Source organism: Lagopus muta, chromosome 4 (genome assembly GCF_023343835.1).
Source record: "Lagopus muta isolate bLagMut1 chromosome 4, bLagMut1 primary, whole genome shotgun sequence".
In the NCBI taxonomy this organism is placed as follows: domain Eukaryota; kingdom Metazoa; phylum Chordata; class Aves; order Galliformes; family Phasianidae; genus Lagopus; species Lagopus muta.
Window position 1 is genome coordinate 29,546,503 of NC_064436.1, and position 25,611 is coordinate 29,572,113.

A 25,611-nucleotide genomic window follows, 5' to 3' on the forward strand; every position below is an offset into this window, starting at 1 on the left:
TCCCTAGAGCCTTCTTTTCTCTACGATCAACAGTCCCAGCTCTCCCAGCCTGCCTCATAGGGGCGGTGTGCCATCCCTGGGATCAAGTCTGTGACCCTCCTCTGGATGCACACCAATTGATCCATGTATCTCCTGTACTGAGTTCTCCACATCCAGATGCAGTAGTACTCCAGGTGAAGTCTCACCACTGCAGAGGAGAGGGCAGGATCCCCTCCCTTGCTCTGCCAGCCACACTTCTTTTGATGCTGCCCAGGATACGGTTGGCTCTCTGGGCTACAAGGGCACATTGCTGGCTTATGTCCTGCTTCCCATCCACTTGTGCCCCCAAGTCTTTTTCAGCAGGACTGTGCTCATTCCTTTTGTCCCTTTGTTTTTCTTGTTTTGGTTTTGTTGATTCGTCTAATGTAACTAGGCTGTAATCACCTACAGGTAGGTATTCTGCCTCCAGTGTCTTGTACTTATTGTACAGAGGCATCTGGGAATGTGGAGTGGGCAAGGAAGAATGTTTTGCTTGCAGCCCCAAGCATGCACTTGCCTCCGTCCATTCCTTTCCTTTGTGTTCTTGTCTTCACCCTGACAGTTAAAGGATACAGGCTGCCTTGAATCTTTTGCTTTCTCTTGTGGTAGAACCCATCTCTGCAAGGGCAGAATATATTTCTTTTGCTCCTTCTTTTTGGCCCTTGCGACACTTTTTAACCCGTGTATTTCATCTTGTAGCCATGCCACTAGGCTGAACAGATTAAGATGAACAACTGCAAATAATAATACAGCATGCTTTTGTTTAGTCGCCATTAGTAATTCTCTGTGTAACTTGTGGAACTCGGTGAGCTCAGTGTGAGAATTACTGGGGAAAAAATGATATTTCCCAATGAAGTGCAAGAAAGTTTGAGATACAGTTTCCAGCAAATATTTGCATGTGATCAAAATAGATTACCTGTTTGTTTAAGTGTTCTTAAGGTACTTACATCTTCAAAAGTAATTTCATATGTATAAGCAGGATCAGCATTGCCTTTATTAGATTGTAGTAAATTTTTATTGTACCTGCAGTACCATCTCTTGGGACAGATGTCCGAGGCACCTGGTGATACTGTAGCTCATAGGTCACTACAGCCCCATTTGCTTTGTCTTTGTATCCATATTATTGCAATATCTTCCCCTCCTGCCTCCTGGGGCCCTCTACATAAGAGAACATGTCAAACATGTATGTGAGAGCACATTCCAGCTTCTATGGGAACAGATTTATGGCTTAATAGTAAGACAGTGTTTCTAACCTGCTTGGTTAAACCTGGAAGAATTGCTCTCTTGTTTTGCAGACAGAAATTCCTCAGTAGCTGCAAATAAAATGTGTTAGGAGTGTCGTTTGAAAGTCAGAGCTCAGGTAGTCCCAAGGATTGGAATCCACTGTTTCATGATCTGTGCTTTGCAACTGAATTAAGATTTGACAAGCCTATAAACACAGCATGATGCTTCGTGTCGCTACAGGGAGGATATCTAAAATGGCAGCAATATAATCACATTCCCACAATCAGTGTGGGACTGAAATAGGTAACAGATTTTTTGTCTTCACTGCTTTGAAATCAACAGTTGGTTTTCCTGTGACATTACTGCATATCTAAAGCTGCAATAAATTAATAGTAAGAATGAGAACAAAATCTGTACAAGTCCAAATGCAGAGCACGTTCTGCAGAGAGATGATGCAAAACTGAGGGTGGAAGAATACAGTGTTCATACGTGACAAATATCCTCCGTTCATTTAAGAATAGGTACTTTGTTTTTCATTAGATGCAATATTGGAGATGTGTCATCTTTAATCCATTTCTGTCAAGCTCTGTTGTCAGAAAGAGTGAAATTTCTTTCCAAAAAGACGTATCTGCTAATCCATAAAAACACACTCTAGCCACATTCTGGTTCTTCCAGCTCTCTAATCAATGTTTCCCTCTGCAAGTATGCCCTTGAACCTAGGAATGACTTCATATTATGTCCTAGACAAATAAATAAATAAATACATAAATTTTTTTTTCCCCTTCTTCTCCTGGGGAGAGGGACACTTTTTAAAGAATGTGTTGTGATTCAGTTTCATGGTGTTTCACCAGTCAACTAAAAACGCATCAACTTTTCAGTATAAGTAAGAGCTAAAGAATGCTTGATGTTGTCAGTTTTCATTGGAGCCCATCCTATAGTGCTTTAAGAGTACCCATACAGCAAGAGCTCTAATTTTAAAACAGAAGCCTTCTTTACCGAATATGGCAGAGTATTCACAATAGCAGTGTGAACCAAAGGGATCACTGGTAGAGCTATATTACTTTTTCACTGTTAGGAGAAAGCTGGCTAACAATCAGAATTCTTTGACAAAAGATGTGAAATTTACTTTTTTAAATAAGGAGTTCGCTATTAATACTGAATACTTTTATCATATTTCTTTTAACTACAAATGATTTCCTGTTACTTCGTACCTCAATCTTCAAAGGCTTCAGAAGTTAGATAAAAGCAGATACATGTTAGAAGTCAAGGTATTGTGGAGGTGTTAATATATGGTAAATTTTAAAACTCGAATGTGCATTCTTCAGAACCCATTAACTTGTCTTTTCAATCGACAAAGGGCATTTGGGTTTTACCTTTAAATTGCAAGGGGATTCAGTGCAGATTATTTCACTCACATGGTGACTGATGCTCCTCACCTGGGCAACTTCTTGTCTAGATGGGCAAGGAAATGTTTTCTCAGAAACACAGCACAGCCAGGATGAGATCCAGTCTCTGATGTGCTTGGCAAATAAATAACCAACCTCCAGCACCTTTATCAAGGCCCAGGGCAATTTTGCCCTTGGATCAATAAGAGCCAAAAAACTTGCATGTTTGAGACCCACAAGGCTGAACATCACGTGTGCAGAGACCATTACAATAAATCTTCCACGATGCTCAGCCTCTGTGATGTGAGAATTGCTTTTAATTGTACTACACAGCAGCCTTTACACACTCACCCATGATAAACCAGGCTTTTCATAGTAAAATATTATTCATGTTGACACTCATCTCTGTATGATGACAACGCACCACTTCATTTACATTTATCTGCAGAATGCTGAAAGTAGCATACAGTACATTTCTCTAAAAGCTTTCATGAATGCTAATGGCAGGGAATATAGCTTGGAGACAGAACTTGTGCCTGGGAAAATGCAGAGAAGGGAAGCCAATAAAGCATCATGTGGAAAATACTAGCTTGCTGAAAAACACTTTATGGTTGGAGTTAATTTTTAGTTCAGCAGCACTTGTTAAAACTATAAATAGATAAATAATCTCTTGCTTTCCTATAGCATTCTCCCTCTTTTAGTGTGCTTTAGAAGTCTTCACATTCAGTGACTTTTATTTTATTATACTTAGCTATCACTGCAGGCTCTCTTTCAGAGAACTACATTGCTATCAGACTGCTTGATCTCCGTTCCTAGTGTGATAAAAGCCAATTTAAAGTCACTTTATACAAAACAATGGAAAGCACAAGATTTTTTGATGATAATAGCATCTTTATAAAAGGATGACCATCTGCCTATTCACTTCTGCTTTCAGTGTCCTATGGAATGATGAAATCACTGAGATAATTTTCATTCCCGTCAACTGAGAAGATGCGGTAACTGCCTTATAAGACAAGCATATGGCTGGGTCTTAAGAGCTCTTTCAAATGGGGCATCCACATGCAGGCTGCCAGGCTGTGTACAAGAGCATCTGCCACATCACTTCCCCATCACAGGGTTTCCTTGCACCACCACAGAGCCTGAGCTGGTGCTGCTCTTTTCCACATTGGTTTTTCATACCAAAACCAGGCCACAAAAGCATGAAAAAAAGCATGTGAAGATGAAGGCCCAACTTTAGGCTACCTCATTTGCAGTTCTTGGAATTAGACATGGGGAAAGATGAGGTTCACTGCCATGCAGTCCAACAACTTTCCAGGTGCAAAAGCTGAGGATAATGGAATCAGGGGCCAACCTCAAAAAGAAAAGATTGGATTTTTGTTGCAACTAGTAAACTTCAGGGCCCCACAGAGAGGCAAGATTGCAAAATTATGATTTTCCCATGTATACCAGTGCATGCAGCGTGCTGAGATGGTGAGCAATGCCTGTAACGTAACTTCATATAAAGTTGCCAAAGTGAGGGGTAACTGGGTCAATATGATGTGATGATTCATATTGAATGCCGGCTCCTTCCCTTTGACCTTGAAAGACGATGGTGTTCTGATAGTCATGTGGCCTTGCCCATGCCTATCACTTACAGATGTAGGAGGAAATCTAACTGAGAAAGTTAGGTCTGCACTGAATAGAAAATACTGCCAAAAGTACTTGCAGTTAACCATTTATTTCCTCCCATAGTACAAGAAATATCAGCACATTTAGAGCTCAAGAAGGAATCTTTTTTTCCCCAGGTATTTAGCAGTCTAGACAAATTTTCTCAAGAAAATGTTTGTGTGGGGACAATGGTTTTGGTTCAGAAGGTGAATGATGTTTGTGGCTGAGATTACTAGTGAATGTAGAAAGATAAGTTACCTGTGATCAGAACTTTCCCTGAAAATCCCAGCAGGCAGAGTAACACAGAAAGATCCATGAATGTGCAGAAAGTTGGATTTATTGCTATTCATGAAGCAGCTTGACACAATTTAGAGTAGTTTTAGCAATTCAAGACCACATCCCAAAGTATCAGCCATGCTTTTTTTTTCAGTCTGCTATAGTGTATCATCATTTGTTTATACCTAGTCTTTGCTCTTTACCTGATTTTAACACTTCAGTCATTTGCTACAGGAGCTGACACCCATCTCTCCCATCCTCACATGCTGAATGATCATCAAATAATGCAGGGAGGTAAACAGCTCCTGGAGGTGCTTATTTGGGCTAGGCTAACTGTGCTTCTTGTACCTTGAGTCATTCTGGTAGCACCTCACAAACTGTCTCCCCCTGAGATTATGGGGCTGATCTGCCTGCCTGAAAATGAAAGAGGACCAGACTTCTTTGCAGTGATCATTTGAAACCAATTTGCATTGAACAACTTGCTCTTGGATTCAATTAAAAAAAGAAAGAAGGAAAAGCTTTGTAAAACTAAACTGTTTTAGTAGTATAGCAGCCATTCTTTGTTGTGATGCTTTAGAGGAGTTAAGGCAGAACAGGCTGTTTCTGTGCAATTTAATAGAAATGAGGCTGGGAAACAACTTCTGATGCAAAAATCAGAGAATCTGGTCAACACCTAACACCAAACCTTAAAATCACCGGAGCTGAACACATGCAGATTAGGTGTATGTATTTCATTAATATTAACAGCATCCGTGCCCATTTAAACCAGCTAAATACTAGCCTAAAATCGAATATAAAAAAATTCCTCATCCTTTCCCAATTAGCTCCATGTAGAAAATCTAATTAAATATCTTTTAGCAGGAATCGAGAATTGAAGAGCGGTTTGGTTTGTTTTTGTTGGAGTTTTTTTTTTTCACTTAATTAAAAGCTTTTTGATCTGTTAATTTTCTGAAAAAGATATCCAGTAGTGCTTCCTCAGACCCACTTCGGTTGGTGAATTAAATGGCTCATTTACTCTGAGTTAGCTATTGAACTGTGCACACTTAGGCTTCAGCTTTTACCAAGAGCTCAGAAGACGATAGGAATCATAGCTGCTTTTCTGCGCACTTCTGGATAAAATTTCTTCAGGTACAGCTTGTGTTTCTTTTGGGCCCAGAGAGACATCTGGATGACCATCAGGAAAGCAAAAATGCCGACTAATGAGTTAAAAGAAAAAAGAAAGGATCATGTGTTTTCTTTTAGTGTTTGCTTCTGTGAGTATATGAGGGTTTACAAAACAGTCTGCAGTTTCTTCTGCACTTGGCTGCTTTCTGCCCCTGCAGCCTTGCAGCATCCCTACATTTTCAGGTCATTTCCACGCCTGGACCTGCAGCACAAATATTTTTATCTTTTCAAACAAAACTTCATTATATCTGGATTTTGTCAGAGTAGAATTTAATCTGCTTCTGAAATTCCTCTTTTTTTTTTCACTTGTAAGCAAAGTGGGGCTACTTCTGCGAGTAACTTTTATTGGTTTCTATTTTGGAATGGAGAGAGAATTAAATAGTGAATGTTCTGGAAAGCTCAGTCCCAGGGACCATATTTGTATAGGTATTTAGGTCTCTAAGGATGCAGGAAAATACTGAGAAAGATTTGCAGACGCTGCTAATCAGGTTGTTGTTATGAGCTGGTTGTTTGATATGAGCAAATGGGGAAATGTTGTAAGCCACTTGTGTGCATCTTTACTCATTGGAACTACTAAGTATTTCTGTTTTCCTGTCCCTATCAGAAGTATCATTTCAGGTTTAAGTGAAAAGTGTGTTCCCTATATTAAAAAGGTTTGACTGTAAATGAAATTACAATTTTTTTTTTTATTAAATTTCAAGGTTTTTCACTGTGAAAACTGAAGAAATAACAGTACTTCATAAAAAGCAGAGAGCAGGTTTTGATCAAGGGAGGCTGATGGGGGTGTTTCAGTAGTGCTCATGCTCCCCACAGCTTTCTAAGGGGAGCACTTTGAAGGTCCATACAGTCATGCCATGAGGGAGATTTGATGGCAATATTTCACATGATGTAAGTTTGGGGCACGTTTTAGATTTACAGAAATCATCTCTGCAAAATAATTTTGAAACTGTCTTTGTTCTGTTTCAAACCTACCTGGCAGGGTTTGTGTCATTACCGTGAAACTAATCCAGGACCCAACCTGTTGCAGAGGAAAAGGCATTGTTAATTGTATGCTTAAATAAAGCAAAAGGGAAAGCTTTTGGAAGTGACCACTTCCCTAAGAGCTTCCCCTGGAAAAAGAGCCTGACACTTGCACTCCACACGCGAGAGGAAAAATGGCTGGAAAGGGATGGCCAGTGGGCTTGATGAGGGTAAAGGGGTGGGTAGTTAACTGTTTGATCTGTGGGGAGTCTGGAGTGGAGGTGAATATATATAAAGTCATGATAGTGGCATGAGAAAAGAGATCTGTTGGAGAAGCATTTGTGGGAACAAGGAGACTCTGACACAGAGAACAGAATGGTTGGTGTACATGGAAATGGATGGAGAATGGCAGATGTGCTTAAACATGTTGTTACTCAATATAATAGCTCACCCTTTGCAAATAGGCAGGAGAAAGTTATGTACCTCATAAGTATAGTTGGGACAGGATACCAGCAAGAAGAGCCACGTGAAGGGGTTGTAGGTTGGACTTGGAAAACAGGCTTTGTTTCCTTTACAAAAGAGGGGGAAAAAAAAAAAAACATGGTTTTATTACAGGGAGGAGAACATGGCCTTCTAATAATTTGCCTGTGTAACAGGCATCACTTTGGCTAGCATTTCCAAAATACAGCTATAGTCAGAAAATGGTGTGAAACATTTGAGACAGAAAAAGCTGCATTTTTCCTAGTGAGAGCACTGCTTAGTGAACCATGTGCTGGTTTTTATAGGAAAGGTTTGGCATGTCCAAGGGATAAAACCTTTATTCAGAGAAAGAGAGAAACAAGTAGTTTAACGTGGAGTACCTGGAAGGAGAGGGCTAAGGGCATTCTTCTGGGATATAAAGGACATGGCTGTGTCTTATTCAGCCTGACTCAGGAACATGAACTTGTCCCCTCTTGCATGCTCATCCTTCATCCTTGAGTAGAACAGGAAAACAACTCCAGGACTAAGAGCAAGGCTCTCTACACCAACAATAATGCTTATACACGGTGTGTTTCACTTTTGAGTTCTTGCAACAGTGCTATTTTTAATGCCTTTAGACACTGAGAATGCTAAAATGAAATAAAAATATTTTGCTTTTGGTTCTTTTAAACTGCTTTAGACTTGATTGCATGAAGTTGACCTATACCATGGTGAGATATTTTCTTGAAATGAATGCTGTTATGAGTAATTACACTGTTATTATCTAAAAATATATTTTACTTTCCAGTATATGCAGTATATATATCCAGTATATATGGTTTTTATTCTCAAGGTACAAAAGATCATGAAAAACCCATGCTTGTAGCAGTGTTTAAGAGCCTGCACATGCACACTTAGATGCCCACATGTGGGTTTCTTTTCATGTATTTGTACATATCTGTATGTGTATCTGTGCATGAGATGGTTGTATCTATAGAAAGTCAGCAATATAGTTTTTAAGCTTCTGAAACTGATTTCAAATTCTCTGTTGCCAGTTAACAGGATGCTTTAGAGAAATTCCGTGCTTAAATACATATTTAAATTGTAGGTTTTTTAACTAAGACAAATTAGCTACAAGTTTTGGAACAACAACAGTGTTGCTAATGTTTCCTTGTCACCACATTTATTTTGAACACATTGCACTGATGGCAAGGCACCTACTTAATCTTTCTTTATTCTGTGCTTGTAGATACATAAATTACTGTATATCAGTAGAAGATGGATAGGTTAAGCACACTTCAGTCTTTAATAGACAAATATAAAACAGACCTGAATGATTTTGGTGAGCTAATGCTACGTTGATAAAGTGATTTCCAGCTTCACACATCTGTAAGACATTAAAAACATATTTTCAGTTCAGCCAAAAATGATGGCTGTGTTACAGAGCATAACCAGAATCTCTACTCCACACTTAGTCTTTGCCTCCAGAACTATAGAATCATAGAACTGTGGAATGGCCTGGGTTTGGAGGGACCTTAAAGCCCATCCAGCTCCAACCCTCTATTGTGGGCAGGTTTGCCAACCACAACATCAGGCTGCTCAGGGCTTCTTCCAACAAAGATATGTACTCCAGAAGGACTTCTGCACCCACCCCGTGGGAAATGCATTCTATACATTCCAGTGGTGACAGTCCATGGACCAATGCAGTTCCCATGCCCAGCACATGCAACATGCTTCAGTTTTGGGATGTCAGAAGGTCTCCCTGAAACCTAAAGAATTTTGAAGGATACTTTTCTGAAATTAATACCATCTTCAATATTTGGATGTAACCCAGCCTGCAAAGAAGTAGGACTGTTGATTTTGTAAAGACATAATGAACTCACTTTCCTCCCAGGGGTTAGTGGCTCTACCCTCTTCCCACTTTTTTTTTTTTTTCATTTTGTCCCTTGCTTTATGAAGAAAATCAAAAGGCTGATTTACATTTCAGTCTTGAACTGGACATTTTTATCTACTTATGAGTTTGAAGACTGATTTCTCCTCTCAGACTGAAAAAAAAACAGTGTCACAAAGTTGGTTTTTTTATCACTCTAAACTTTTCAAAACTAGCAAAAATCAAGAAATAAGATGAATATTAAAACCTAGAGATATCATAAGTTTTAAAGACATAAAATTAATACAGAAAAAAAGAAAAATATGATTGCCATTTTTAAAGCCAATACTGACAACATTAACCATAGCAAACTTCAATTAAGACTAATTAGAAGGAATATGTAATTTCATTTTGTATCAAAAGGTGCCCTTATCGGAAAGAAAATTGTAGATAACATTGCTGAAGAAAATTCTTCCCCCCTTTGGCAGAGATATTTCTGTGTTTTTTGTTTGGAAAGTTTAAACCAGTTCTTCTATTAGCAAAGTTGTTATTCTGCATGAATAAGTAGTCATGGCTCAAATCCTGCAGTCCTTTTCTGTGACGTTTTTTTCATTTACAGCTAACTGGCTATCATCTGTCATAAACACCAGGTATAGAATGTTAAACTGGCAGAAAAGGAAATTCTGAGATAAGGTATTGTATCAGGAGTTATAATTCTATCCACAGCATCAGGTACTTCTGATTATGCTGGGAACATAATTGCTTTTGTTTATAATTACTTCAAAGAAAAAGGTTTCAAAGTTTAAAGAATTCATGCTGACATTACAGAATCATAGAATATCCTGAGTTGGAAAGGACACAAAGGGACCATTATGTCCCACCCCTGGCTCCACACAGTACCCAAAATCAGACCCTGTGAGAGCATTGTCCAAATGCTTCTTGAGCTCTGGAAGCTCAGTGCCATGCCCACTGCCCTCTGGAGGAGAATCTTTTCCTTACACCCAACCCAATCCCCTCCCAATTCTCTGTGCCATTCCTTTGGGTTCTACCACTGGTTATTATAGAGCAAAACAGATTCATGCTCTACAGTTAACACCTACTAATTACATAGTCAAATAAAAGTTTAAAAAGCAAAGGGCATTTCTGTAGGGATTCCTTTTTTCTTATCTGACTCTACAGCTGGATTCTGCTCGTAAGTAGCTCTTATGTCCTTGTTGAGAAAGGTGGCTGGTAATGCTCTATATCAAGAAGAATTGGTAAATGTCAGCTAGTCCTTAGTGTCTCAGAAATGTTAAATGTGGGGCAATGGAGAACTGCTGAAAGAAGCCTTGCCGTCTTTATAATGTTGAACTGTTGAAGTCTACATGCCATTTCCCATCTTTACAACCTTGTGAGATAACCATCCCAGCTTTGAGTAATTTCTCCAAATAGGAGAATCTTTCAGAAGGGCCTGCTGACACTCTTCCAATTACTCTGTACTGTTGTTTACAGCAGCTGCAGTTGTATGCACTTAAATCAGGATATGTACTAAAGACATGTATTAAAGGCCTTAAAAGAGGAAAAATAAATCTTTCAAACATTTTATTCATAAGTATTAGAATCCTGTGAAAACAGCTTCAAATTGTTTTCTTTTGTATATTGGTGTTTTAAACTGTTGGGGAATCTGCCAGCACAAGGTCTGAAAGGGAAAGTTTGTGTTTCCATGGCTGTGAATTTCTCAAAAGAGCTGTAAGAATTCAGACAACAGACAGTTGCTGGTGCAGATCTGAAGGGAATGGCCCTACTTTATATCAAACACCCTCAACTAGGCTCTTCTCTGGGCTTGAGCATAAACTCTTCCATAGAAGTTTCAATAGGAAAGAATGGCTTTTTGTGAGCAGAGATTTTGTTACAAGTTAGTTTTACTGGTAGCACTGAATAGTCAGTTTGGTTGGCTTCAAGTAATCCCTGAGCTTGGGAAGGGCATAGTCTTTAGGGCTTTGGGAACACCGCTGCCCACCACAGCCACCTGGCCCTATGGTGTGGGATTATTGCCTCAGCTACACAGCACCAGCTGTTTGGGTGTGCAAACTCAGAGCATCTTGCACATCTTTGCTATACCTTATTTGGGCAGGAAAAGCTGAGGACTGCATAGCCAAACCCCAGATAAGTACTGCCAGAACTGTGATCTTTAAGGGTTCTGATTTAGGAGAGCATTCAAATTTTAATAAGGAGTTGTTTGAATGCATTTCTGAACAGAGTTTGCCTGAAGGACAAAGATGCATTACTGTGTCCTCTTGCTGTTTTATTTCTGTAAATTGATCTGCAGCTGATTTTTAAAGAAGCTGAATGCTTCGGTTACCTATGCTTGCTCGGTAGTTAATACTCAGCTTATTTCCAACTGCAGTGCCAGTAGAGGACAGAAGAGAATATACATGTGGGAATTTCTTACTCAGCCTGTCTCAGGACAATAGGTTCATTGAAACATCAGGTTCAGCAGGTGCTGCACTCTGAGTGATCTGTGGGTGAAGCTATGTGCATTTTATTTATATTTTATTTTATTTATATATCTTTACATGAAGAACATAGTGAACTCCTCCCCCCCACCATCTAATTTACAGGCATTTAATTCTCTCAGAAGGCAGTTTCTTTCAACTTGCGTTGAATGCGAGCACCTTAGAAAAGTTTTCTCATAAATGAACCAGGTGAGTTATTTCTTACAAAGACCTCCAAGAAGGACATCAGTCTTCTAAAGCCACCCTGACTGCTCATGGCATCACTCTGTTTTCATGAGACCCAAATGCTCACAGCCAGCATTTTTACCCAAAATGGAAAGCTGCCCAAATACTAGAAAATACCCTCATCTGAAGGACATAGTGGGCACAGTGGTGGTGGGCTGACAGTTGGATTAGATGATGTTAGTGGCCTTATCCAATCCTAATGGTTCTATGATCTCCTTTCGATCTGCTGAAAAAGATAAACGCCACACCTGAAAAGGGGTTTATCTGATTATAGCTAATTATACACAAAGGCAAGCTTAAAACTGCTGAAAAACAAATGCTGCCAAAAAATCTTTCATCTCCTGCACTCTCCTTGGCTTCACCCATTCTGGGAGGGATGAGTAAATTTTTCAGGGTATGCATTACTACTTCTAAATCTGCTTAGGATAGCTTCTTCTGTTTTAGAGCCTTCAAGTTCCAATCTGTCTAAATATTAGTGTTTTGCATGATTATGAGCAGTAATAACACTGATGTATTTCTCATCGCTCTCACATACTGTGCATTACATTAAGGCAAATAATACTAGGAGACTTGCTGGTCCAGAAACCTTAATATCCTTAATACAACTAATTCCAGTCAAATGACACAGGACTGCAGAAGTGGACCTGTATAAATAGACATGCATAGCAGCATTACTTCATTTTGCTAAACCATGAGTTCTTCCTATTGCAGAATAATTTATAAAAGTTTTACTTTGTACTTACCAGAAAAGCAAGGGCAGCAAGAGAAACTTGTCTGTAGCCAAATGCTAGAAAATAGAATGAAATTATAAATTGAATTTTACAGTATGCACATGGTTTGCTATGGGTGAAATTAATCTAGTGCTGAGGAGCAGAAATACGTCTTTCCTGACAGAGTCTGCATAAAGAGTGGATATTATCACACAATATGAAGACAATGCAAATAGTAAAGTCACTCCAGAAATGCCAATCTCTTCACCACTGATCTCAAGGTAATTTACACCTAACTTTTTCTAATATTTGCCAGCTTCCAACATTCAATTGCTTTGTTAAAGCAGTTGGTAGTGTTATATTCCTTGGAAAGGTATGGGGAGGAAAAAAGCGAACGTCAGTGGAAGAAACAGGCTGGGCATCGCAGTTCTGTCCATATGACTTCCCATACCCAGACTTCTATCTCCATTAGCAGTAAAGCTCAGTAGTAAGTAAGTAGTTGTACAGCTTTACTGTGTATCTGCTATCTGCTTCACAGTCTCACCATACGTATTTAGCCTTTGCAATTTTTACCTGCCCTTCACTTGCCATCTCCTTTTTTTTTTTTCTGATGTCCCCAGACCACTGCAGTACTGTAGGGTGTTCAAGATTACAATTTTCCTACAAACTTTGTTCACAGCTGAGAGCCACAAAACATGTGCATGTTCTTCACTCCACTGAACAAGTTTGCTCAAGCCTTTACTTTTGAGGACCCTTTTTCTCTGGCTGGTACACAACGCCTCCATGTTGTCAAGGGCATATGATAAAAATCCTCCCCAGAACAGGTAGCACATAGCAGCAGCTGAGCATGTAGCTGCTGAACAGATGTTCTTCATGGGCCCTTTGTCAGCCTGGATTAATGCACAGCTCTCCTTGCCTTTATTTACCTGTCCCCAGTATGACCATCTGTGGATATGGCTGTAGAGGTCACCATCTCCAGCATCCTAAATAATCCTTTTTTCTTTTTTTTTTTTTTTTCTTTTTTTTTTTTTTTTAACTAATACATGCTAAAGAGGTGGTGATCCAGCATTGACCATATTTACCTATGAGTGTTGTTTTAAACAGGTGGCAAGCAATTAGACGCTGAAGATGTAAACCTGGTGTCAGGCTTCAAGCTGCATCTACTGAACTGATGGTCCCAGCAGGTAAAAACAAGTCTTGGAAACTTTCAGCCTTGTTTGCAGCATTACTGTTAAAACACACCAAATTCAAATATCTTCTAATGAATTACAGCAAATTAAAATAGAATTTATGTTCTATTTTGAAAGTATCTGGGGGCCAGAACATCTACTGATTTTGTAGGATTTGAGGTTGCCCACCAAAAACTTCTTAAAACCAAGGTCAGTTTTGTGCTCTGCTTATACATACACGGTGGCGTATATCGGGGATGGTTGATGTAATATGCAATCCAAGAAGTGAAACCCCAGTAAAAGACACAGCCCTGGAATGGACAAAAAACATATTTTTTTTTTTTGTTAGAAAGGGTGATAAGCAAGTATGAACTGAAACTATAAATGCTACTAGGTGCAAAGCCCAGATGACTACTGAAAGGCTTTGCAGCTGCTTCTTGAGAATATACAGAATATAGATCTTCTAAGACATTATAAAGCCACTAAAAATAAAAAATAAAAAAAGGATGCACTGTGCAAATTTTTCAGTGCCTGCTGAATGTTTTTCATCCCTGTTGTAGGAACTGACATTTGTTTTCTTCTCCTTATTTGATTCTTGCACTGAAGGGCATATTTCTCTGAGTAGAACTATTAAAAGCCTAGGGCTGGTTAAAAGAGTTGAGCTGTGACAATACCATAAACTCAGCGTTTCCAGGCAAGATAGATCTAGCCAAACAGAACACTAAACCAGCTGAGATAATAAAGAGCAAAATCAAATAAGCCAATTTTAACCCTGCTGAAAAAGGGCATGCAGTGCCTTTAAGCTACACGTCATTTACCAGCATGGATTAGGCTCTGCAACATCAACTTGTGAAAAAGCAGCACCCCAACTTTGGCTGGTGACCAAAGGCTTGGGAAGGCCCCAGCAGTGACAATCTGATTGTGTTTTTGTCATTTTTAAGGATCACTGCTCCAATCCTTTCTACAGGGGAGAAGTCCAAACTCACCAGCCCACCGAGACAACCATGGAGACTAAATAAAGCTTTTCTGTGTGTCCACACTCTGTACCATCTCAGGGAGAGCAGTGAGCTGGGACTGGCTACAGCTCCATCCCAAAGGGATGCAGGACAGGCTTTCTCTTTTTAATTTTTCTATGCCTTTCATAGAAAGTATGTTAATCACAGACACGTGGGAATAAGTTACTGTAGGTCTTCAATTCCCACATGCATGAATCTCTTTAGAAGCAGCACTGGCTCCAAAGCTATGTAGGTGCTCTAGCTTATATTCCTCTTTATGTTGTGAGGTTTTTTTGTATTGCACCACAGCATCCATGGTTTGGAATCTTATTAGCATCTTTCTGAGTCAAGTTGCCTTTCCTGGCCATATGTTTATATCCTTCACTGAAATGCTGTATGTGTTGCAGAACTTTTCAAGGAAGGCTCTTTCAGCATGCAGAAGTGGGGTGATGCAAAATGAGTTTTGAATAAGTGAAATAAAAGGAAGGAGAGCCTATGAGATAATGACACATGGCAGTTCAGGAGACAGAAGACTTTAGGCAGCTTGATATCTTCTCTCCTGGGGCTTCCATCTATAGAATAAGGGATATATTTATAATTTATTTGTAACTTCATTTTAACTTCCTAATGCAAAGGCTGTCTCTTACTCTGTATTTATATTGCACCAAGGAAGTGGAGTGAGATACTGTCAGCATTGCTCATTGTTGCAGCACTGTATCTCATAATAAAATAGCATTCAATCTGAAAAATATCCTGACGTGACAACCAGCCCCTTGGGTGGATGAATCAAAGTGGACGTTGTCATGCAGTAGCTAAAATGGACATTGATTTCAGTTCATGTTCCTGGGGACATGGCCCTGAGATTTTTTTCTATATTTATATTTTGACTAATCGTTATTTATTGAGCTAGAAAATAAATTATTTTTTATTTTCCTATCTTCTTCCAAGGTTGCCTCAATGTGAGGATATTCTCTCTTACACAGAATGAGATTCACAATCACCTTTATCATATTTTTCAGAGGAGTGTGCCCTCCAGAAAACTTGTGAACAAATAACGTTTCCAGAAGATGTCTGATGTAGTGCAAACAATGGCAGAAGCAAGCCAAGCTGGAAGAAAAAAAAAAAAGGAAGAAATAAAGGAAATGAAGGTAAGTGAAAGATTGATTTTTATTATTTCACAGTTTAATGAAACAAAAAGCGTTAAGGACTGATATTCTTAAACAGTGAAATCGTGAGATTTAAGATTTTGTCTTAATTGAAGCATCTGGAATCAGAGATTAATGGAATAATTTTTCAGAGCTATACAAAGTTGCCTTCATTTTGCATGGAACAGCTTCTTTTTACTAGCCTTGAATTAAAAAGAGCTCCTCAAGCTCTCAATGTGATGCATCGCCCTGACAGGACATTAAAGCAGGACAGCTGTGTATACAAGCAGACATCTGCCATGCTTTTCCAAAAGAAGTCTCCCATGTTTTAAGGCTACCTTAATGATCCTGCAGGATGTGTCTGACATTTAAAAACATTCTGAATAGCTTCTGAATGGTTTCCTTGTCCTTTGCCAACTTGAGTAGTTGCATGGCGGTAGTTTGTATTTCATTTCCTTATGGACACAAAATGAGATTTTGTTGCAAAGTTAATCCATTCTGATGACTTTTTTGTTCCCTATTACAAAGAACTGAAGTAATCGTTGTAGAAATTATTATACTGATTCTCTTTTGAGGAAGATTATGAAGCAATATCAGGTGCTGCTGATTTGCTTCAGAGAATGAGTTGAAGCTCTTAGAGATTGAGTTTCAAAAACAAATGTCAAGAGTGATTTCTTGTGGTATTTTATCTTAGTTACATTTACCGTACTACCAGAGCCTGTCTCAGTGCAAACCAATTATAAAACATAAATGAAAAGTGGTTTTCTGCATGTGAAATCCCAAATACTTTTATTATGCATCTTGTATGGTATCCAAAGTCAAAGATTAAACAATTTCAAAGTAATTAAACCAGAGAGATTTGAGCTAAGAAAATTTCAAACTATTATCTACTTAACCAAAGGCCAGAGCAAGCTTTCAGCTTTGTTGGGAATTTTAAAATTAATTTGGCTTAAGATGTGGACCTCAAATGTGCACCCATTGAGGAGCAGTCACTTTAAGGATTCTGAATACCTCCTGCCCACTTAAAAGAAGGTTGAATTATTTGTCTGTTCTGAGCTACTGAAAACTCTCTTTTCTAAGTAAATGAGCAAAAGAAGGAAGGCTTTGGTTTGGAATTCAGCTATTCTACATTCTCATTCCCAGCTCCACTAAGTTCCTTAACTTCTCTCCAAACCTCTGTTTCTCCATCTCTGAATGGCAGCATCACCCAAGTGTGTTTCTCTGCTGTATATCAGCTCCCTCAATCCTGCAATTACAGTATGGAAAAAGAACACTAGAGGAAAGCTGCACTATTTCTTCAGGCTTCCTGTGTGCCCCTTCTCTTCCAGTGCTCTTGGTTTTCCTTGACCACCTTCCACCCTCCCTCCCACTAATGCTCCCAGAATGAGGAGAATCAAACTCAACTGCACTCCTTAGTGTGAGAGCTCCCACTGGAGCCTTCTTGGCAGCTACCATGCTTTACTGCTTGCCACTTTCTCATCTGTAGCAGTTCTTGATCTCCCTCATCAAGCAGATCTCTTCTAGAGTCCTACAAAATTCTTGGAACTGTCTGAGATCCTCAAAGGTTGTATTGGTTGACTGTCATCTCTTCATTTCTTTTCGATTCTAGCAGATTAACCAGGTCACATTTGGTAGAATAGAATCATAGAATCATAAAGATTGGAAAGACCACTAGATGATCTAGTCCAACCATCAACCCATTTCCTTGTGGCCAGCAACTACTGTATCATACCTGAAGTGTTTCATTTTTCTTTAGCATTGCAGTGATGGAGAGAAGCAAAGGTGCCAGATTTCTGTTTCTGTATTTCTTTTTTTTTTTTTTTTCTGTACAGCTGGATACAGTATGCAGTTTTCACGCTTCTGTAATACTGGCTGAGCTCTTACTTGTGTTTGCCACTTGAATGTTTTATTTCTTAAAACTCTCAGAACTCACAGACGTACTGTGTGACCCTGAAGAACAACTATGCTTTGAAGAGCTTAGTTTCAAAAAACAGATTAATGGTTCTGAATTCCTGTGGTGCTTCTCTTTAGTTTCTCAGTTCTTCATGACCTGGCTATTGGCAAGCAAACCTCTTCGAACTCCTTATTCTTACCTGGGTGAGAGCTGTGCTCTATGCTGACACTACCCAGCTTCAAGTAGGAAGGCACTGGGAAAAGACTGAGAAGTGGAACACCTGAAGTCTTATCTTCTCCTCTCTGTCAAGTGTGGCGTTGGGTCTACTACCCTGTGATTATTATTTAACCTCCTGTTCAGGCTGTGCATCTAGAGTGCAAACAATTAGGGGCAAATACTACATCTCCCATTGCAAGCAGATGCAGTGACCATTGCAACTGTAACCCTATTTTTAGTCAGGCTTGATGAGAACGATTTGCAATTCTGAATACTACTCTGGAACCAGTCTAGCTGAGGAGTGCTGCCTCCCACCCTGTCCTAGATAGCCAGCCACCATCCACCCCTCCAGCTCTCTGTCCCCAGGACATGATTCACATGAGTGTCACTTACTGCACCACTGGGTGGCGGAAGTTCTTCGTAGTTTCCACTCGATCATAAATAGTTGAGAGACGAATGTAAAAGAGCAGGTATATTAGTAGAGGCCCGGTGTATTCTGTTAGAAAAAACTAGGAATGAAAAATAAAAGAGCTGGATCAGAGTGGGAAATTTCACCAATAAAGACATGAGAAAAAGAAAGACCCTGTCCACAACATCCATTCATCCTTCAAATGTTATTTCAGCTTCATTTTGAGGACATAAACAACATCTAGTTGTTTTTTTTTTTCCTGTCTCTTTAGCAAAGGAGTAAAATCCATCTAGCAAATAAGTGAGATTTCTGTGCAGAACATGAACCCAGTCACAAAGATTTTGTAGAAGATGGTGAAAATCACCGTTATCTTTATACTTTTGGCTGTGCCATCAAATGCCTATTTTGAATGTAAATACCACTGCAAATGAAGGCTCTGAAACTGAAGGTAAGTTGTGTTTTGCTGGTGGTTTTTTGTTGTTTGTTTTTTTTGTTGTTGTTTTTTGTTTTTTTGAGTTTTTTGGGTTGTTTTTTTTTTTGTTGTTGTGGTTAAATGATACACCAGTCTAAAGCCAACAGTGTATGAGAGAAGGAAATGTAGCTCTGAACTTTGGTTGCTTGCAGAGTTCTCTGGAAGTGAGAGATCATGGCTCAATATTTGGTGGTGGGTGGAAGAGTGGGGCCAATCTGTCTGATGTATGGTGCTTGGAACCTCTGTTCAGTGATGGAGAAAAGCTCCCCTGTGCAGGCATCCACAGAAGCAACCTGCATGGATTACAAAATCCTACATCTTTACGAGGGCCAGAAAGTGACAAATCATAACTCAAGTGCATAGTATTGCTTAAGGGGTAAAGATGTTTAACTAACAGGCTAGGGGAGCTACTTGTGCTGCTGTAGAACTGTAACAGGTAAATACCCATGGCTTAAGGGAGCAACACTGAATTTAGACTAACATCAAAAATAGAATTTGGCAGGCACTCTCACCCTCAGTGCCCTGTTTCTCTTATCTCTCTTCTTAAGAGATTTGAAAGAAAATGTTCTCATCTGAAACATTCTGCAAGTAGATTTTACTGCTTTGGGATCCCCAGCATTGTTTTATTTTCCCCTACTACAGGGGGAAGCTTTGGAAATGTTGGCCTTTAATAGCTGGACTGTCTCCAAAAGTAAGAGAGTTGAACGTTCTCTAGAGGAGAAATGTCAAATTCTTTTTTCCACAGATACCGTGACTTCTGTGCTACATTTAGACTGCATAATCCCAAGAGCAGTAATGCATGTTTGCCTGTGTGCATGGAAACATTTCATCAAGGCTAGAATGAGAGCCCAGATTATTGCAGAACACACCACAGCCACAGGATTATTGGATTTCTGTCTTATTAACAGTTGCACTGGTCTATTCCCAACAATTTGGGGACTCACTACACAAGACATTCTACAAATACTGTAGAAATCTGCCTCTGCTGTTAAAACCTAATACCCAAAATATAGGCATTGATGGATCCAACACATTAATCGCCCAGGTGGAGACATGTGGTCTAGGATCAGCTGTGAGATTTGCAATCAAAGTCTGGCCAGCAGGGCTGTATTTGTCTTCATCATGACTGCATCATATTGCTGGAATACAGTTGAGATTAGTAGCATTCACTTTTTAGAAGATGAGGTTCCACATTTCTTTTGACACGTTGGATGAGTTCCACTCTGTTTCCTGCTGCTCCATCTCCCACACTGCATCTTCTGCTCTCCTTCTCTGTCCCACTGATTTTAAATTCACCAAAATTGAAAAGTGAGTTCCAGAGAAACTCTGCTACCAATACCACAAGTTCAAGCAAGTGGAAGGGAAAGTAGTCTTAAATTAACACCAAAATGCAATCAGTTCTAACCACTGACAGTCAAAGACAAGCACCATCCTTTTACTATTGATCTTCAGTGAATATTTATCTTCTGCAGAAATGCTGAAACAGCCAATATTCAAAAGAAAATTACTTTTTCTTTACCATCCTATGGGCCTGCCTAGATTATTTCGGGTGCAGCTAGACGTGGTGGTCCATAATAAACACAAAGGTCTTTTTCTGAAGGAGTGCTATATCTCTATTACAATGTTCATAGCTCAAAAGAATTCAATTCATCATTAACTCCCTGAAGAAACTGTCCCTTTTTTTTCCCCCATATCTGTACGCTCTATGTTTCTTATTTCATATCACGCATGTTGTCCATTTCTCTTATCTTCCTCCTATCTTTTCAAGTGTCTGGCATTATGTCCTGTAGTTACCTCTCACAGGTAGGCTAATAGAGAAGTTTCCAATCTGCTCGTCTCCATTTCCATCACTGAAGAGATGATGGGAAAAATAATTGGGAAAATAATTGCCAAACAGTGATGGATATCATTTTGCCTGAGCAGAATGGTACCTCCTTCCCTAGAGTTTCCAAAAGCCCATCTCTTTTTTAATCCTTTGTCCAGGTTATCGTGCCCAATACCTTGCTAAACTAAGTAACGACCAGGTCAGGGGTTATAATCCCACACTTCATGAGGCAGAGGGTATATGGAGGGAGAGATGAATACGGTAGAGGTAAAAGGAGTTGTTTAAAGGGTTTTGTTCTTTGTAGTGCAGAGGGAATGAGAGGTGAATTTCCTGGCTGGTGGGCACAGCTGGCATAATGCCTGATACTGTCCCAACAGGATGACTGCAGGAGGTGGAAGGATTTCTGATGTGAGTTAATAGCATATTGTGTACGGTTTGGGAAAAGGCAGGAAAGAACAAACGGAAACTATAAATAGAGGGAATGGAGTGGAAAAAGCCTGAATAATGTGCAGGAGAACCTTTACAAACAAACAGCCCATGGATTAGCAATCTTCAGATGAAGGCATTAGCTAATTCCTTTCTGTAATGTTTATGACTTGCCCTTTCTGTAATCCTGCACAATGTACCCAAGCTTGTATCATGTTGCCTTTTGGCACAGTCTTACATTATCTCATGTATGACAAGCTGCAGAGTGGATCTGAGAAAAGGCCATACAACCTTTGCCATGCTGTTCCATTCCCATAATTTGCTCCATATCATGTGGGGGCAGTTTCCCAGTTTATTGGTGCTGGTGGTGATAGTTTCTTGTCCCCTGCCAACATGGCAGCTTGTTTCAAGCAGAGGAAGTAATGTCTGCAGTGTGAGGGCAATCCCTGAAGCATGACAAGGACTCTGGGCCACTGCATGAAGCTCTCAGCACAGCAAGAGGTAGACGAAAAAGCTTAAGCATGTCCTGGGCAACTTGGATGGAAAAACAGCTGCAGGACATAAATTATCAAACAGATGGAGCCTAGTTTCTCAATAGGTGTGAGACAAAGGCATTGGCCACAGGTTTGAGCCTGGGTCAGACTGAGACGTTATGTGTGCATAAGGAGGAAGATCTGCTGGTACTACACAGACTGCTGCTTTGTGCATGTATACAGAAGGCAGCTGGGATTTCTGAGAAACCAAAGAGAACCAGGCAGTCCAAAATCCCCAAGTTCCCAAATCACATTAAACTTAGCATCTAACTCCCTTAGACTCGTACAATTTCAGCATTATGTATTCTTGAGCTAATAATCATTAAGAAACTTCATTATTTCTACTTTGCATGCTGTGGTATCTCATTAAAGGTCATATAGTTACCTGGGGATGATAATGGCATCATTTTAACTTCATCTTTAAATCTTTGCCTTTTAAAATTTGTTGTATTTTCACATCTGCAAAAATCCTCAGCAGTAGTAAAATCAGGTAGTAAAATCCTTAAAGGCATCTTCAGTATTCAGTGATTTTTTGGTCCAGTTTTCATGGAAGGGCTGATCCATTCTACAAAACTTGAACAGTGCACAAAGAGATACCTAAAGCTTCCCTCGTCTGGGCAGATTTCACAGTGACTCAGTATTTAAGGCTGCATTGCAATATTTATTGCAAATACCAGAGAATAGGAATGGATTTGTAGGGTTTTATAGGCAAATTGCACCTGACTTGGGAGCTGGAGAATAAACAGTGATAGATTGCTCTGCTACCTGAGCCTGTGCTTTCTCTGAGGTAAAAGGCTGAGGAAATCACTGCTTCCTCCCATCTTTTCTCCCAAGTCTGAGCAGTCTGCGCTAAAATCTGCCCTAAAATTTGTATTCATCATCTGCTATGTAGACATCTGAATGAAATGGTGCTTTTAAACACCTTGCTGTCACTAATAACCTCAACTAGCTCTTCCACAGCTCTTTTCATCCAGAAGCCTCAAGGTGCTTTGTAAAAGAGGGAAATACTGTTATTTTCTTGGCACAGAGATGGAATGTGAGATACAGAGAAATTCAGGCAAGTCATCACACAAGGTGGGCAAAGAACCTCACCCTCCCAAACCATGGGTCACTCCTCTTTGTGCTCACCCTACCCACAGTGCAGGACAAAACTTCTCCATACAAAATAACTGTAACAGACTTAGCACATTTTAGAGGGACTAAAGCTTTTCACAATTTTGCATAAGGACTGACAAATTGCAGATGTCCCTTGTTTCTCTGATTACACACAGGACAGGGACTACACTTACACACGGAGTCGTGCTTGGCTGCTTTAGCAGCAGAACTGATGTAAGCATCAAGCTGTGTATAACTGCAAAAAAAAAAACAAACAGCTTGCTCTTTTTATGTTTAACGAATTCCCTCTACCTTCTCTTTGCACTTTAAGCAGTAAAAACTCAAGGGTATTAGTATAAACACCTAACCATGGGTTATGCAGCCTATGCTTTGCTCAACTAAAGCATTCGCCTCTCTTACAATTAGTTTTCCTGGTAGCTCTCAACTCCCTTTGGTGGCTGAAGAACGGATGTCCTGGCATGGTTCTTCACAAGCTGGTGGCATTTGTTGCCCAGACCAGGAGACAGAATTGCAGTACTGTTTGCCTTATTAGAAACAGCATCTGAGCAATCCCAGTCAACCAGTTGCACCATCTCAGCTAAGGTCTCCTTTTCCCTTATCAGTTCACTTCATGCTGCCAATGGGCAGTAACATAAAGCCACAAATATATATGGCCCAAGGAAAAGAAAGTACAAAGAAAATACATAATAAAAGGCAAGAAATGCAAATGCAAGCTGTTCTCTCTCGATAACCCTGCAGGTTAAAAGCTATTAGACTTAATTAAATGAAAAATAAAAACAATCTTGTGTGGGCAGTTTGCCTCTGTGAAAAGTTACAGTGTTGTGCAAGTTCCCAGAATTTGACTCCAAACAGCTCAAGACTTGGCCAGCTGTACCAAGGTAGAGCAATGCTCACTGTGCACGGCATCTTGCGTTCAAGCAGAAAGTTCTGCCAGGCACACACTGCTAGCTGTACCGTATTTGTATTACTAATAATTATGGTAGGAAACATAGCTGTAGAGGAAATAGTGACTTTTTTTTTTCCTGAAGATTTTCTATGATTAAATTCTCTATGGATCCAAGAGTTTAAGCAATCAGAAAAGGTTTGGGAAGTTCTTTCTCTTTGGCAATCTGTGCTGTAGCCATTCTAAAGCTTCCAACAGATTTGCATGGACCCACTTGTTCTGTTTCTTTGGCACTCACAGTTCCATGGAAGGGTTACTCAGATGGGAGGATCCTGTCCCACAGTTGTATTTGAACTGGCCACAAGATATGCAGGGTCTATTAAGTGTCTGGTGAGAAATACGTTCTCCATCTACACATCCTGTACAGCCTCAGCTGATTCTCCTACCTTGAGCTCAGATTCTTCCCTAAGCAATGATCTTTCAAGTTTTCTTTCATTTATCTTCTTTCCACTGATCCACATGTTTGCTGGGAGTCCCAGACCTTCCACTCCTCCAATTTCCCCAGACCTCTCAGGCTTAGGTGTTAGTTTCTACATTTCCAAGTTGAGATTCTTTTTTCACTGAAAAAATTATTGGAATTACTCCAGGAAAAAAAATATATATAAAATATATAATTTATTATATATATACATATTTATGTATATATAATCCTAAACCTCCTAAATACAGTGCCTTCTTTTTTTCAGCCAGCTTTATCATAGAATCATTACAGTTGTAGAAGACCACTAAAGTCACTGAGTCCAACCATCCTAGCATCATTATGGTTTACACAAACAGAAGTTTATTGAAGTAGTAACTCAGAATAATTTTTTTTTTCTTGATTATTTGTGTGCACCACAGAGCTGTATGGAATCAATCATATAAGGAGGGTTTATAGTATGTACACAAGAAGGGTGCTGTGCAAACATAGAGGAAAAATATGTACAAACTGAGCTACAGTCTAAGCAAATGGAGCAGTTCTGCTGCCAGCCTCAGTATTTTAAGGCTCCCAGGAGTCAAAGTATTTAAGCAATCCTTAATTTTAACTCAGTTACAAAAAATATTTACTGAAGTACTGTGTTTCAGGGTTAATCTTTCTTACAAAATTCACAGACTTGGAGGTAAAATATATTTTTCACAGTTCTGTACTGTTTTCTCAGTTCTATTTCAATCCTTCTGGTAGCCTGCCCAGGCAGCAACTGAAAAACAGAAGCTGATAAATCAGAAACTGCAATTGCTGCTCAAATAAGGAAAGCTTTAGCACGAGCCTTAGTTTCAGCAGGAAGAATGGCTTTTTTTTCCCTTTTGACAAAGGCAGTAGCATGCATTTCTAGCAGTAAAATGTCAGTAATGTTTCCAGAAGTCACATTGTATGGGAACTGTCGAGTCATGGCCTGAACCACTGTTTGATCACCTGAGGCAAGGACTGGGTCAGCCATGGGAGCACTGGTGAAGGTACTTCAGCTGTGTGACCAGAAGGGGTAGAACCTGGCTCCACCCCTCCTAGATCCCATGTAAGGGCTGACTGCCACTAGGGAAAGGTTTTTTCTGGAGATTCCTTCTTTGTGGAGCTTTTCATCATAAGCCTAAATCTTTGAATGCAGGTGAGCATGCCTTCTGTTTGTTCCTTTTCCATCTCACTATGATGCTCTTTCCAAGTGTGCATTTGTTTACTGTACACACATGCTGCATTGCAATATAGAAAAAGAGGTCTCTGTCAAACATGCTTAGACCCCAAATAGGACAGATTAAAAACAAAAGCCCATTACTCCAGTGGTGGGAATTTCCAGCACATGTGGGAGTACAGTCTCTGCAGGAGACATACAGAAGAGTTCTGTGAGCTCAGTTCTCGTTTGTGTCTCTGCAGCATCAGATAGCACATCTCAGGTATGCCCGACACGTGGAATAAGGGAATTGATAACGTACGGAAGAGAACTGTGTGCTTCAGCTAATGTTTGTCTTACAAACAAGAAAGCACGTCAGGGGGAGTTTTTTTATTGAGGGAGTGCTGAGGCTCTGGCACAGGCTGCCCAGAGAGATTATGGATGCTCCATCC

The 25,611-nt window shown here is 39.7% G+C and overlaps 1 protein-coding gene and 1 long non-coding RNA gene across 4 annotated transcripts in view; one reads left to right on the forward strand and one right to left on the reverse strand.

Moving 5' to 3' along the window:
* Positions 1 to 4,589: 4,589 nt before the first annotated feature.
* Positions 4,590 to 25,611, reverse strand: part of TECRL (trans-2,3-enoyl-CoA reductase like) — a 52,609-nt gene continuing 31,587 nt past the window's right edge. For 2 of the 3 annotated variants that reach the window (XM_048943275.1, XM_048943273.1), the window contains exons 5-12: positions 18,246 to 18,361; positions 15,599 to 15,704; positions 13,841 to 13,913; positions 12,467 to 12,510; positions 8,463 to 8,520; positions 7,158 to 7,243; positions 6,687 to 6,732; positions 4,590 to 5,746 (exon numbers count right to left, since the gene is read on the reverse strand). In XM_048943275.1, coding sequence (XP_048799232.1) covers positions 5,619 to 5,746; positions 6,687 to 6,732; positions 7,158 to 7,243; positions 8,463 to 8,520; positions 12,467 to 12,510; positions 13,841 to 13,913; positions 15,599 to 15,704; positions 18,246 to 18,361 — 657 coding nt within the window. In that variant the 3' untranslated portion in view covers positions 4,590 to 5,618. The remainder of the gene's footprint in view (positions 5,747 to 6,686; positions 6,733 to 7,157; positions 7,244 to 8,462; positions 8,521 to 12,466; positions 12,511 to 13,840; positions 13,914 to 15,598; positions 15,705 to 18,245; positions 18,362 to 25,611) is intronic. The other variant, XM_048943276.1, reaches the window with a different exon arrangement.
* LOC125692591 (uncharacterized) overlaps positions 18,368 to 25,611 on the forward strand; it is a 38,489-nt gene continuing 31,245 nt past the window's right edge. The window contains exon 1 of the long non-coding RNA XR_007376769.1: positions 18,368 to 18,709. This is a non-coding gene — a long non-coding RNA (uncharacterized LOC125692591). The remainder of the gene's footprint in view (positions 18,710 to 25,611) is intronic.